Below are 13,478 nucleotides of genomic sequence, written 5' to 3'. Positions count from 1 at the left end.
GGAGGTGGCTCAGGACATGAGGGTGGAAGTGGAGTCAAGGGAGGACGACCAGCTCCTTTTAGTCTGCCAGGACTTTCTGGTCTTTACCACTGAACATCCCATGTCTCAGGAACTCTCCATTCTGGGTGAACCAGGCTGGTGGGTCACCCTAAGTGGAGGACAAGAATATCTCGGAGAAGCTAGATTGTAGGTGGGTGTTCTGTCAGCTGTAGTCACCTGTCACCCAGGATTTATCTTGTGGGCCCATGTCATTTTTTTGCCACACTATATATGACTCCTCACACATGCGTTCTCATCAGTGGGACCAGACTGTTTCCTAGTCCTGAACTCTAGGAATAAAAACTATGTTAAAAATGGCAAATATTTTTTTAAAAACTTTTTAAAAAGGACTAATATTTCTTTCAAGAATGGGAACAGGAAAGCGTGGCTACATTGGTATTTTCAAGTCTACAAATTTAGGTTCATTTTATTCAGAGCCTTAAAAAAATCATATCAACAAGAGTCCAACAGCGAATTCTTTTCTTTCTATTGGAAATTTAACTACCAATTTGCTGAAATAGCATCTATTTTCTCAGAAATCTAATAATGATAATTTTCCAGGCTCCATGAAAAGATGATATACAAATATCGTAATTTCATTTACTCAAGCACAGAAATCATATCAGGAATGAAACAGTCTTTGGTTAAATAGACAGACTTAGTTTTAAAACAGATTTTACACCCCACATGCAGTACACAGCACAAACACATCAACATCATTGCAACTCAAATTTCACAATAATTGACTTGCTGTTACAGCAACCAAATAAGAATCAATAAATTATTCTCGAGAGGTTTTATTTTTAGAACAGTATTTTATAGTTCAATTGCTTACAAGAAATACAGACTTTTGGAAAAATTATACAAATACCTTTCAACCAGAAAGCAACTCTCTGACAAAGAGCCAATATAGGCGAGGCATATTGAGACACATAATGTCAGAATTATACTCTGTGTGTCAAAACATGGCTATATACAGTCACCGTAAATAAAAACGTGGTTCAGATAGACTTTAGTTGGCTTAACCACAGAACTAAGAGAAGAATTCTTTCCCACAATATTTAGAGGAAGATTGCTAGAAATCTTGTTCTTGGCTATGAAATCAGTGGAGAATCATTATGTACAGACTTGGATACTTATATACACCTATAGCTTACTCAACATGTTTATGTCAGAAACTTGAAGACAGCTTTCCCTTCCAAGTGTCCCACATGAAATCTGTGCAGCAGATTTGTGGAATTCCTATTAATTTGTATTCAAGGTTAAATTGAATACATTTAGAAAACTTTAAAAGAATTCCTATATCTCTTCCACAAATGCATATGTGAATCGTTATCAAAAGAAATGGCTATCTCTTTTCTGCTAAGTTTTGCCCCACAGCTCAGTTCCTTATTTTATTAAGGACTAATGAGAGAGATCATAAATGCGTTATTTAAACCAAGCCTTCAATCTTGTTTATGGTCAATGTGTTGCTCTGAGATAATTGTAGACTCTGAGATAGTCGTTGATAATCGTAGATTTACATGCAGTAGTGAGAAATAACACAAAAAGATTCTTTTACCTGGTAATATCTTGCTAAACTATATCACAGCCAGAATTCTGACATTGATTGGGTCAAGATACTGAACATTTCCATCACCACAAGGATGTCTTGTGCTATCCTTTTACAGTTATATCCTCCTCTCTCATTCTCCTCTCTTCTCCCCGGTAACCCTTAATCTATTCTCCATTCCTTTAGTTTTGCACTTCAAATGTTATATAGGTGAAACAGTACAGTACGTAAACATTTAGGATTGGATTTTCTCAGTCAGCATAATTCTCCCGAGATTCATGCGACTTGTTGCCTGTATAAGGAATTAGCTCCTTTTTATTGCTGAGTAATACTCCATGGCATGGATGCACCGCCGTTTGTCTCACCAACCACCCACTAAAGGACATCTGGATGTTCCCAGGTTTTGAATATTATGCATAAAGCTGATATGAACATTCATGTCCAAGTTTTTCTGTGAACTTAAGTTTTCATTCCTCTGGGATAAATGCCCAGGAGTACAATTGCTGGTTGCTATGGCAGTTGTGTGCTTCGTTTTATAAGAAACAGCCAAATGGTTTCCAGAGTGGATGTCTGAATGCACTATTTCACAGTCCCACCAGCAGTATATGACCGATGCCATTTTTCTGCACCTTTGCCAACTTTTGGTGTTGTTGCTACTTTTTATTTTAGCAATGTTGGTAGGCAGGTAGTGACATCTCATTGTGGTATTAGTTTGAGGTTCCCTAATTACTAATGATGTTGAATATCTTTTCAGCTGGGCACGGTGACTCACACCTATAATCCCAGCACTTTGGGAGGCTGAGGTGAGAGGACTGCCTGAGCCCACGGGTTCGAGACCAGCCTGGGAAACTTGGTGAGACCTCATCTCTAGAATAAATCAAAAAATTCGTTGGGCTTGGTGGCGTGTACCTGTAGTTCCAGCTATTTGGAAGGTTGAGGTGGAAGGATTGCCTGAGCCCAGCAGTTTGAGGCTGTAAGTGGCCATGATCGTGCCACTGCATTTCCACCTGGACAACAGAGTGAGATTCCGACTCAAAAAAAAACCAAAAAACTTTTCATGGGCTTATCTGCCATTTGTATATTCTCTGCAGTGAAGTATCTGTTTATGTTCTTTATTTTCTGGTTGAATTATTTTTGTAACTGTTGAGTTTTGAGAGTTTTTAAAATATATTCTAGGTACCAACCAGGCTTTTGTCAGATATGTGGTTTGCAAATATTTTGTCTCAATATATAACCTGTCTTTTCATTCTCTTAATATAGTCTTTTGCAGCACAAAAGTTTTAAATTTTGATGAAGTCTAATTTATCAAATTTTCCTTTTATAGGTTGTGCGTTTAGTGTCAAGTCTAAGAACTCTGCTTAGGCCTAGGTCTCAAATACTTTCTATTTTTTTCTATAGTTTCATAGTTTTACATTTTATGTTTAAAGATATGATCTGTTTTGAGTTAATTTTTATAGAAGGTGTGAAATTTAGTCTGAGTTTCATTTCATTTGCCAGTGGATGTCCACTTGTTCTAGCACATTTGTTGAAAAGACTATCCTCCTTCTGTTGAATTACTTTTGTATCTTTGTTAAAAAAAAATCCATTCAATATATTTGTGTGGGGCTATTTCTAGATTCTCCATTCTGTTCCACTGATGCGTGTATCTATGTCTCCACCAATACCATACTGCCTTGGATACTATAACCATTTAATAAATCTTTACATTGGGTAGAGTAATTTCTCCTCCTTTATTCTTCTTTTACAAGATTGTTTTAGCTACTCCAAAACCTGCGGAATAACTTTGAAAGTAAACTTGTAGATGTCAACAAAAACCTTGCTGGAATGTTGATAAAAATTGCATTAAATTTAGAAATCAATGAAGAAAGAATTGATATCTTTGCTATTTTGTCTTCCCATTCAAGAACATGGGATCTCTCTTCATTAGATCTTTGATTTCTTTATTAGTATTTAAAACTTTTCAGCATATAGGTTCTGTGTATGTTTTAAGTTTATACCCAAGTATTCCATTTTCTTTAAGTGGCTGCAAATGTTTCTACAAGTTCACTGCTAGCATTTAGAAACGGGATTAATTTTTTTGTGTGCTGCTCTTGTATCCTGAGATCTTGCTGTACTCATTTATTAGTTCCAGGAGAGTTTTTAAAATTTATGTTTATTTATTTATTTTAGAAAGCAGAATTTATTAAGAGGACATAAAAGCTCCCACTGTGGGAGGGGACCCGAGTGGGTTGCCCCAGGAGAGTTTTTAAAAAAATAAATTATTTGGAACCGGGCGCAGTGGCTCACGCCTCTAATCCCAGCACTTTGGGAGGCCAAGGCGAGAGGATTGCCCAAGCTCAGGGATTTGAGACCAGCCTGGGCAACCTGGTGAGACCTCATCTCTACAATAAATCAAAAAAATTAGCCAGGCATGGTGATGTGTGCCCGTAGTTCCAGCTACTTGGAAGGCTGAGGTGGAAGGACCATGTGAGCCCAGCAGGTCGAGGCTGCTGTGGCTGTGAGTATGCCACTGCACTCCAGCCTGGGCAACAGAGTGAGATTCAAAAAAAAAAAATTTTTTTTTCTAGGTATACGATCATGTCATCTGTAAATAGGGATAATTATATTTCCTTCTTTCCAATCTACAGGCATTTTATTTCCTTCTCTTGCCTATTGCCATGTTTAGAATGTCTGGTACAAGCCTTTAAAAGTTTAATCATTTCTAGAGATTTGCTGAAACAAACTTGCCTGAATGGAGCCCATCAGACTTAAAACTGTGAATCTTCAACATTATTCTTCTCATCCAACCTGCTCAGATTTCATTTCCTGTAATTTGGATGAACAGCTGATAATATTCATCAGTGCCTATAAATGGCATCCACTCTGCCAAGCTCTTTGAAGCAGCAGTGACCTTTAAATAGCTAAGTGGAGCTTGACTATAAGAGCAACCCTAGCATTGGGACATCATCTTTAAGGCAGGATCAGGAGGCAGTGGTGCTCCAAGACTCAATGTCTGAGGTTGACTTATGGAGTATTTGTGAGCATGTGGTTTGTTCTTCCAGCTTTTCCCCTTTCCTCCAAACTGGGGGTGGCAATAACTTTAAACTCTTAAAATAAAAAATACCCTCAAAGGTACCTCATTCTTATGTATTAGAAATTGCCATTGTTAGAAGTCTTTTGACTATGAGCTTATGACAAAGAATTCTGTGCATCTTACTATGTTTTTAGTAAATAGGCACTTAAAATATATTTTGATAGCTCAAATTCTCATCATGTCTTATTTTGTCAAACAAAAGTATATAACCATTTCATTTATTTGAAAACTGTATACTTCCTATATATAGTGATGTGTTTTTATGTTGTACAGCCTGCCTAGCCCATGAGACTTTATAGCCATTATAGAAAGACAGAAAACTTGGGACAGCTCCATCCTTTAAAGGTTTTAATAATCAAATCTATACACATAGGTCTGTGTAGGCCTTAGAAGTGTTCAGATACAGTCTAATTTCCTGCCAACGCTCAGAGCAGGGCATTTAAAAAATCTGTAATGAGAATAAAATTTCAGAGACTTTTTTCCCCCTGATCGCAGTGACAAGTCATTTCCGGGCAAGTTAGTCATTCCCTCTTACCATCACTTTGCTGATTTTCCTGGTTCCATTTCTATCTGTACATTTCAACAACTCTTGTTCTTCAAACTGGAAGTCTTCTAGGAAGCCCTCCACCCATTGTGTGCAGTGAGCTGGTGGGATGTGGTCTTAGCCGCTCTGAGCCTCTGTTTTCTCGTCTGTAAGTGGCAACAGTGACATACATCTCATTGGCTGCAGGGTTTAGAGGAGATGGCTTTTGTCAAGGGCCTGGCCCAGGGCTGGGCAGGGAGCAGGCCCACGGTTATCAACTTCTTTCCTTTCTTCTCTAGTATGCGACCTTTGCTTTCCTAGTCTCCCCGTCTCCTCTTTTACACACTACATCTCACTACAAGGAGATGGTTCTTGCTCTGGATACCACAGCTCGTGCATGTGAGAGAGAAACCCTTGTCAGAAGAGCAGGGATGTGAGCAGCTTGATCACGAAGCAACCCCTTCCTCTTTAATGCACCCCATGGCTCCTCACAGGGAGTAGGGCCATGCACAAAGCCCCAGATGTGCTCACTCTGTTTTCCACCTTACAGTGGGAAAAAGCTCCATTAGTAACCAGTAAGTACATTCTAGCCAGTATGACTTCACGTTGCATGTGCGATCCAGGAGCAGGATGAGAAATCCACCAACAGTCCGCCACCCTCACCCTAAACATCACATGTGGCTGTGGGATGGAAATTCACTCCTTCGTGGCTGCAATGAGCTTAATTAGAACCAAGACTTCGTTGGGCACAGCAAGCAACAGAAATACTCTCACAACACAAGGCCATTACATCACATGTACAGGCATGTTTTGTTTTTCTTACAGAATGAAACAGCAACGGTCTCAGCACGTCCTTTGATCACCAACTATGATTTCCAAGTAGGTGAGTCTGGGTCGAATACAACGGTACAAAGACGAGCTATGTGACGTACCTGTGTGAGCTGGGGATCTGAAAATGACCCCTTTAATCTCAAATCCAGCACAGGTGTCCCTGTTCACTCGCTCTCATCCTGCTGTCAGGATGGCAAGGCTGCTGCGAACCCTTCAGTAAAGAGACAGCAGTCGATAGCTGTCCGGCTGTATCACTTAAAAGGTTTTCATGTGAACACAGACACCGAGGACTTTCTTATGACCCCATCAGGCCTTTCTGGGAACTGCTTTGAAATATTCCTCCCTTGGAATTTCAGATACGCCTCCATACCATTTCTGAAGCCAGATATGTTCTATCCTCATCTTCATAAAGAACCATTCATACTGACGAGGCCACTTCCTCATTCCTGGGTGCCTGCAGGAATAAAGGGAAATCACCATAAAGTTGTTCTTATCAGCGGGGTGCACCCTGAGCTGAGTCACGGGACCTCCAGACTCTGGCCTCTTTTGGGCCGAAGGCAGCTCAACTCAGCCAGAGGAAGAAGCCAAGGAGCCAGTGTCAGCACCTGGGACCACCTTAGGAAGGCAGGAAACGGAAGTTCCTACCCTCAGTGGCTGCAGGCTCAAGTCTTGAGCCAGGCTTCTCGGTTCCAATCTTAGTCCTTCTGCTGATGAGCTGTGACGCCCGTGGGCATTCTCAAGCCCTGTCTCCTTATCTGTGGCATGGGGTGATGCTGCTGGTCCTTACTCGGACTCTAGGGCCTTGCGGGGGAACAAACGAGGAAACACACACAGAACATCCCCACAGAGGAAGGGCCCAGTGGATACAAGTCATCCTTATTAGAAAACATAAAGGAAGGCTTTGTGCATCTCTGGATGAAATGTTAACAAAGTGCTGAGACATGAAACGAGTCTTTTCATGGGAAGATCTCCAGTTCTACAGCCAGCTTAGCACCATCAAGCCACGTTGAGAGCCAGCCCGAGTTGACGGGAACGTCACATTCACCTTTTGCTGTTTACTGAGTCGCCTCCTCCCTCACACTTGCACCCCTAAACACACTGCAATGTCTTTGAGGGCAGGGGCTGTGGCTCACTTTTTCTTTAAACGTCATAAATATTTCTTTTATATCTAAAAATATTATAAACATAATTCAAAGACCAAATCCAAACAGGGAAAAACATTTGTAACAAAACAAGTGCAATAATAGGTTGGTGATCTTTTAAGAATAATTTATTTTGAAAGAATCATAAAGGTACAGGGACATTGAAAATACAGTGTAAAGAACTATTTTCTGGCTGGGACCAGTGGCTCATGCCTGTCATCCCAGCACTTTGGGAAGCCAAAGCAGGAGGATCGCTTGAGCCCTGAAGTTCGAGACCAGCCTAGGCAACATAGCAAGACCGTGTCTGTACAAAAAAGTTTTAAAAAAATTAGCTAGGCATGGGGGTGCACACGTGTAGTCCCAGCTACTCAGGAGCCTGAGGTGGAAGGATCACCTGAGCCCAGGAGGTCAAGGTTGCTGTGAGCTGTGATGGGGCCACTGCACTTCAGTCTGGGCAACAGAGTGAGACCTCAATCCCCAAAACAACAACAAAAAAACCCCAACTGTTTTCTTTCTTTCTTTTTTAAGAAAGCAAGATTTATTGAGAGGACAGAAAAGCTCCCACAGTGGGAAGAGACCCGAAGGGGTTGCCCTATTTTCTTTTCTTAAATATTTGAAGGTTAAGTTGCTAACTTGATACTATTGACATCCCAAATACGCATGCAGCCAAGATAATAACATGATGGTTGTTTTAAGCAGGCTAGTTTTTGTACGATACCCGGAAGTGGGATGCCGGTCTAACAAACCCTAATCTATGGGACGCCGGCTTTGGGCCCAGGCAGTGGAAGGTGGAAGTACCTCGAGAAGACTGGGTGAGGGCTTAAAAAAAGGTCGCACAGCCGGGCTCGGTGGCTCAGCCTGTAATCCCGTGCCTTTGGGAGGCTGAGGTGAGTGGATTGCCTGAGCCCGCGGGTTTGAGACCCGCCTGGGCAGCGAGACCTCATCTCTACAATAAATAAAAAATCAGCCGGGCGTGGTAGCGCATGCCTGTAATTCCGGCTACTCGGAAGGCTGAGGCGGAAGGATCGCCGGAGCCCAGCGGGTCGAGGCTGTGGTGGCCGGGAGCGGCCACTGCACTCGGTCTGGGTGACAGAGTGAGACTCCAACTCAAAAAAAAAAAAAGGTCGCACCTGTAGCCCCAGCTATTCAGGAGGGTAAGGTAGGAGGATAGCTTGAGCCCAGGAGTTCGAGGCTGTAGTGAGCCATGATGTGCCACTGCACTCCATCTAGGCAACAGAGTCAGACCTTACTTTATTTTTTTTTTGAGTTCGAGTCTCACTCTGTCGCTCAGGCTGGAGTGCAGTGGCACACTCACGGCCACCACAGTGTTGACCTGCTGGGCTCCGGCGATCCTTCTGCCTCAGCCTTCCAAGTAGCCAGAACTACAGGAGCGTGCTACCACGTCCGGCTAATTTTTGATTTATTGCTACCACGTCTGGCTAATTTTTGATTTATTGTAGAGATGGGGTCTCCCCAAGTTGCCCAGGCGGGTCATGAACCCACGGGCTCAGACAATCCACTGACCTCGGCCTCCCAAAGTGCTGGGATTACAGCTGAGCCACTGAGCCTGGCCTACCAGACCTCTATTTATTTACTGAGTCAGAGTCCACTCTGTCGTCCAGGCTGGAGTGCAGTGGCACGCTCACAGCCACCGCAGCCTCCACCTGCTGGGCTCAGGCCGATCCTTTCACCTCGGCCTTGCAGGTAGCTGGAACCACAGGCATGCACCATCACACCCAGCTGATTTTTAAAAAATTTATTGTAGGGAGGCGGTCTCGCTAAGTTGCCCAGGCTGGTCTCGAATCCCCGGGCTCAGGCAATCCTCTTGCCCCCGCCTCCTAAAGTGCTGGGATTACAGGCGTGAGCCACCACGCCCGGCTCAGCCTTCCTGTTGCCTTCCCATTTACCCAGGCCAAAGCCCATCAACCTGTTTTCATTGCAGGGCTACGGGGCACCCCATCTCCGACCCTCTGCTCCTGACCACCCCTGCAAGGACACCTCCCTACCCTCAGAGACTCCGACACCCCTTGAAAAACAACCACGCGCCCTCTCCGCCTTGTACAAGCTCTAACCTGGGTGCTGGGCCGCCCTCATCCTCGTTTGGACCCTTCCAGTCATGCTCCTTAAACTTGAACTGCACATGGATTCTCTGGAGCATGCTTTTCACGATTTATTTATGATTATCTATTATTATTATTTTTGAGTTGGAGTCTCACTTTGGCACCCAGGCTGGAGGGCAGTGGCACACTCCTGGCCTCCACAGCCTCGACCTGCTGGGTTCAGGCTCTCCTTCTGCCTCAGTCTGCCAAGTAGCTGGAACTACAGGCGTGCCACCACACCTGGCTAATTTTTGACGTATTGTAGAGACGGGGGTCTCGCCAAGTTGCCCAGGCTGGTCTCGAACCTGTGGGCTCTGGCAATCTTCTCACCTCAGCCTCCCAAAGTGCTGGGATTATAGGCGTGAGCCACCATGCCCAGCTCACTTTTTATGATTTAGATCACTGAGCCTCATTTCCAGAGAATTTGATTCAGTAAGTAGGTCAGGGTGGGGCCCAGAACGCTGCTTCTACGGCAGCATCTTACTGATGGAGCCATGAGAGGAACATCCTGAGAAATGTGACTCTACAGCCCTCCTCTGCCATCGTGCTTTGCTTGGAGCGGAAGTTTGAAAATGCTTGCGGTGCCCACTTGACTGGGAAGGCCCAGTTACTTTCATGGCAAGGCAGGGCATCAGCAAAGGTTGGACATACTAGAAACCATGCCTGGAACAGCTCAGTGGGGTCCTCTCCCAAGGCGGGGTCAGTCCACTGCAGGCCATGCCTGGCTTCTGCTGTCCCTGCAGATGACAGAACCTTAGCCCAAGTGAGTTGGCCGGGTTGCTGTCTTTGTGTCAGAAGCACCAAATAGCACAGCCCTCACCTCTACTTTTCATGACCGTATAGTAAGAGCAATCCAGGTTTAAAGCCTCTACAAACCTTGAAAACATGGCCTGCTTGGCAAATTCTACTTCTTCGGGAGACACTGCGATCATCTGGCCGGTGAGTGTTAGCCGGACACATCGGGGATCTTCTGGGTCGACGATGTTTTTTCTGCATTGCAAGAACCTTTTTTAATCTATTAGAACAACCATAGAACATCAGCCTAAAATATTGAAGTTTTGGGGGTTAATTTTTGGATTTGGAGTCTCACTCTGTCACCCAGGCTGGAGTGCAGTGGCAGGCTCACGGCCACCACAGCCTCAACCTGCTGGACTCAGGCGATCCACTGCCTCAGCCTTCCAAGTAGCTGGAGCTACAGGCATGTGCCACCACACCCGGCTAATTTTTTTATTTACTGTAGAGATGAGATCTTACCAAGTTGCCCAGGGTGGTCTCAAACCCATGGGCTCAGGCAATCCCCTCGCCTTGGCCTCCCAAGGTGCTGGGATTATAGGTGTGAGCCACCGTGCCCAGCCTGAAGAGTTTGTTAAATGACATTCACGTTATTGGTTCTATCATTCAGGTTTCCATGTTGTCTGTAGTTTAAAAAACTTCCGCACAGGCAGTGTGATAAGGGTGTCTGTGTGTTAGATGTCAGTCTGTATCCTGGGGCAGTTAGATAACCTCTGAAGCATCCAGAGTCAAGAGTGCGCTTGCTAGGGTGGAGAAAGTTGGGAGCTGTCATTCCAAGGAAGTTTCAGTTCTGCCAGAAAAGCAAGTTCTAGAGATCTGCTGTACAGCACAGGACCCAGAGTTAGGAAAACGGTATTGTGCATTAAACGTTTATTTATTTTTGATTTTTTCTTTTAAAGATATGGGGTACAATAAAGGGTTAGGCATACAAATGTTCATTATGCAGGTACCCTTGTTCATGAGGTGTGCCCCTCCTTCCCCAGGCAGATTTCCACGCCTGCCAATCCTGCTTCCCCACCCCCGCCCTGGCTGTGTTCCCCCCCCATCCTGCTGCTGCTAATCCCTTTCTTATAGTATTACAATAATTGTTCAAGGTTCGCTTATGAGGGAGAATATGTGATACTCAGTTCTTTGTTTTTGGGAAAGATCACTCAGTATTATAGACTCTGAGTCCATCCAGGTGGCTCTGATGTTCATCATTTTGTTCCTCTTTATGGCTGTGTAATATTTCATTGTGTATATGTACCACATTTTTTTAATCCAGTCCAATTTTTTTTTAATTGGAGTCTCACTCTGTTGCCCAGGTTGGAGCGCAGTGGCACGTTCATGGCCACCACAGCCTCGACCTGCTGGGCTCAGGCGATCCTTCCACCTCAGCCCTCCAAGTAGCTGGAATTACAGGAATGCACCACCATGCCTGGCTAATTTTTTGATTTATTGTAGAGATGAGGTCTTGCCAAATTGCCCAGGCTGGTCTCGAACCCGTGGGCTCAGGCAATCCACTCGCCTCAGCTTCCCAAAGTACTGGGAGGACAGGTTGAGCCACTGAGCGCAGCCTAGCCCCTGGATTTCTTTTTATTTATTTAGTTTTTATTTTTTAGTTTATTTAGTTTTTTTCCACTCACCCAGACTGGAGTGCAGTGGCTGCTCCCGGCCACTGCAGCCTCGACCTGCAGGGCTCCGGTGATCCTTCCACCTCAGCCTTCCAAGTAGCTGGAACTACAAAGGTGCACTACCACGCCTGGCTAACTTTTGATTTATTGTAGAGATGAGGTCTCGCCAAGTTGCCCAGGCGGGTCTTGAACCCATGGGCTCAGGAAATCCACTCACCTCAACCTCCCAAAGTGCAGGATTACAGGTTGAGCCACCGAGCCCGGCTGCCCCTGGATTTCTAAGTAAGCATGTGGTTAGATAAATATGTATGGTGCCAAGAAGCTTCTAAAACATGTTTCAAGGTTTAAGGTTAAAAAAGAGAGAGGAAAAAAACTTTAAAATACATTTTAAGGCTGAGATGTTTGGTTATAGAAGCATGAAATAATGTCTCAGTATTGTTTTAACTCACAATTCCTTGACTATATATTATTTAAGCATGCTTTGTTTTTTTTTTGTTTTTTTTTTGAGTTGGAGTCTCACTCTGTCGCCCAGGCTGGAGTGCAGTGGCATGCTCACGGGCACCTCAACCTCAACCTGCTGGACTTAGGCGATCCTTTGCCTCAGCCTTCCAAGTAGTTGGAACTACAGACCCATGCCACCACGCCCAGCTAGTTTTTGTGATTTATTGTAGAGACGAGGTCTCACCAAGTTGCCCAGGCTGGTCTTGAATCCCTGGGCTCAGGCAATCCTCTCGCCTCTGCCTCCCAAAGTGCTGGGATTACAGGCATGAGCCACCACACCCGGCTCATAATCTAATTTTAGAACACTTTCATGATCATGTATGTAGCATGTCATCAGTCAGAACTGGGCAGCTGAATCTAAACTTCACGTGGCATAACAAAAGTCCCATAGTCAAGATTATTACAGAGAAGAGCAACAAGGTGAGAAGGCTTTCTCTATTAGATAGTGAGCCTTAACGTTAAGCCACATTCATTAAGGTAGCAGGTACTGGTGCAGGGATAGACCACGGGAAACAGATCCATGCATATGTGATACTCGATATTTGACAAAGGCTGAGTTAGAAATCAGTAGGTAAAGTTCTGATTACTCGATAAATGGTGCTGAAAAAAATTAGTTATCTAAATGGAAAAAACCTAAAAAGTAGATCCCTGTATCACACCCCACACAATGTCAATTCTAAACGGAATTAATCATTTAAATTTGTATAATAAAGCCAAGCTCTAATGCTTTCAGGATCAAATAAAGAAAAATATCTTTTATGATATTTTTCAGGGTTAGGAATAATTTCTCCAAAAAGGCACAAAATGCATAAATCATAAAGGTAGATACATTTGACTTGTTAAAATGTAAAATTTTTTCATAACAAAAGAGATTATAAGTCAAAAAAACAAGCCATCCTTTGAGAGCAGGGTTACCAGATTGAACAAGTGAAAATACAGGATGTCTGGTTACATTTGAATTTCAGCACAAATGGCTGAATGCTACCAAATATTTAAAGAAGAATTAATTCTAATCGTCCACAGACTTCTCCAAAAAGCAGAAGAGGAGGGAAGATGTCCCAAATTATTCTATGATTCCAGTATTTCCCTGTGGATATAAGACTGCCAGAGCCACCCTCAGTTCTCACATCATACAGCTGGCTTCTTCAAGGCCAGAGGGACAGCACTTCTTCAGAAAGCTATGGCAGAGTCTTATATGAGGGGTCCTCAACCAGGCTGCACTGCAGGAGGTAAGGGACAGGTGAGCAAGGAAAGCTTCATGTATATATATATATATATATTTATATATATATATATATATATATTTTTTTTTT

General features: G+C 43.7%; 1 protein-coding gene across 1 annotated transcript in view; it reads right to left on the bottom strand.

The window, feature by feature from the left end:
• Positions 1-4,995: 4,995 nt before the first annotated feature.
• Positions 4,996-13,478, bottom strand: part of CREG2 (cellular repressor of E1A stimulated genes 2) — a 66,071-nt gene continuing 57,588 nt past the window's right edge. Inside the window, exons 3-4 of the mRNA XM_021719223.1 lie at positions 10,136-10,249; positions 4,996-6,472 (exon numbers count right to left, since the gene is read on the bottom strand). Of these exons, the coding sequence (XP_021574898.1) occupies positions 6,325-6,472; positions 10,136-10,249 (262 nt within the window). The 3' untranslated portion in view covers positions 4,996-6,324. The remainder of the gene's footprint in view (positions 6,473-10,135; positions 10,250-13,478) is intronic.

The sequence above is a fragment of the Carlito syrichta genome, unplaced genomic scaffold (genome assembly GCF_000164805.1).
Source record: "Carlito syrichta isolate Samal-C Ts95f unplaced genomic scaffold, Tarsius_syrichta-2.0.1 Scaffold314328, whole genome shotgun sequence".
In the NCBI taxonomy this organism is placed as follows: domain Eukaryota; kingdom Metazoa; phylum Chordata; class Mammalia; order Primates; family Tarsiidae; genus Carlito; species Carlito syrichta.
The sequence above is the reverse complement of the archived record's forward strand: the minus strand, read 5'-3'. Positions and strand labels throughout refer to the sequence as shown.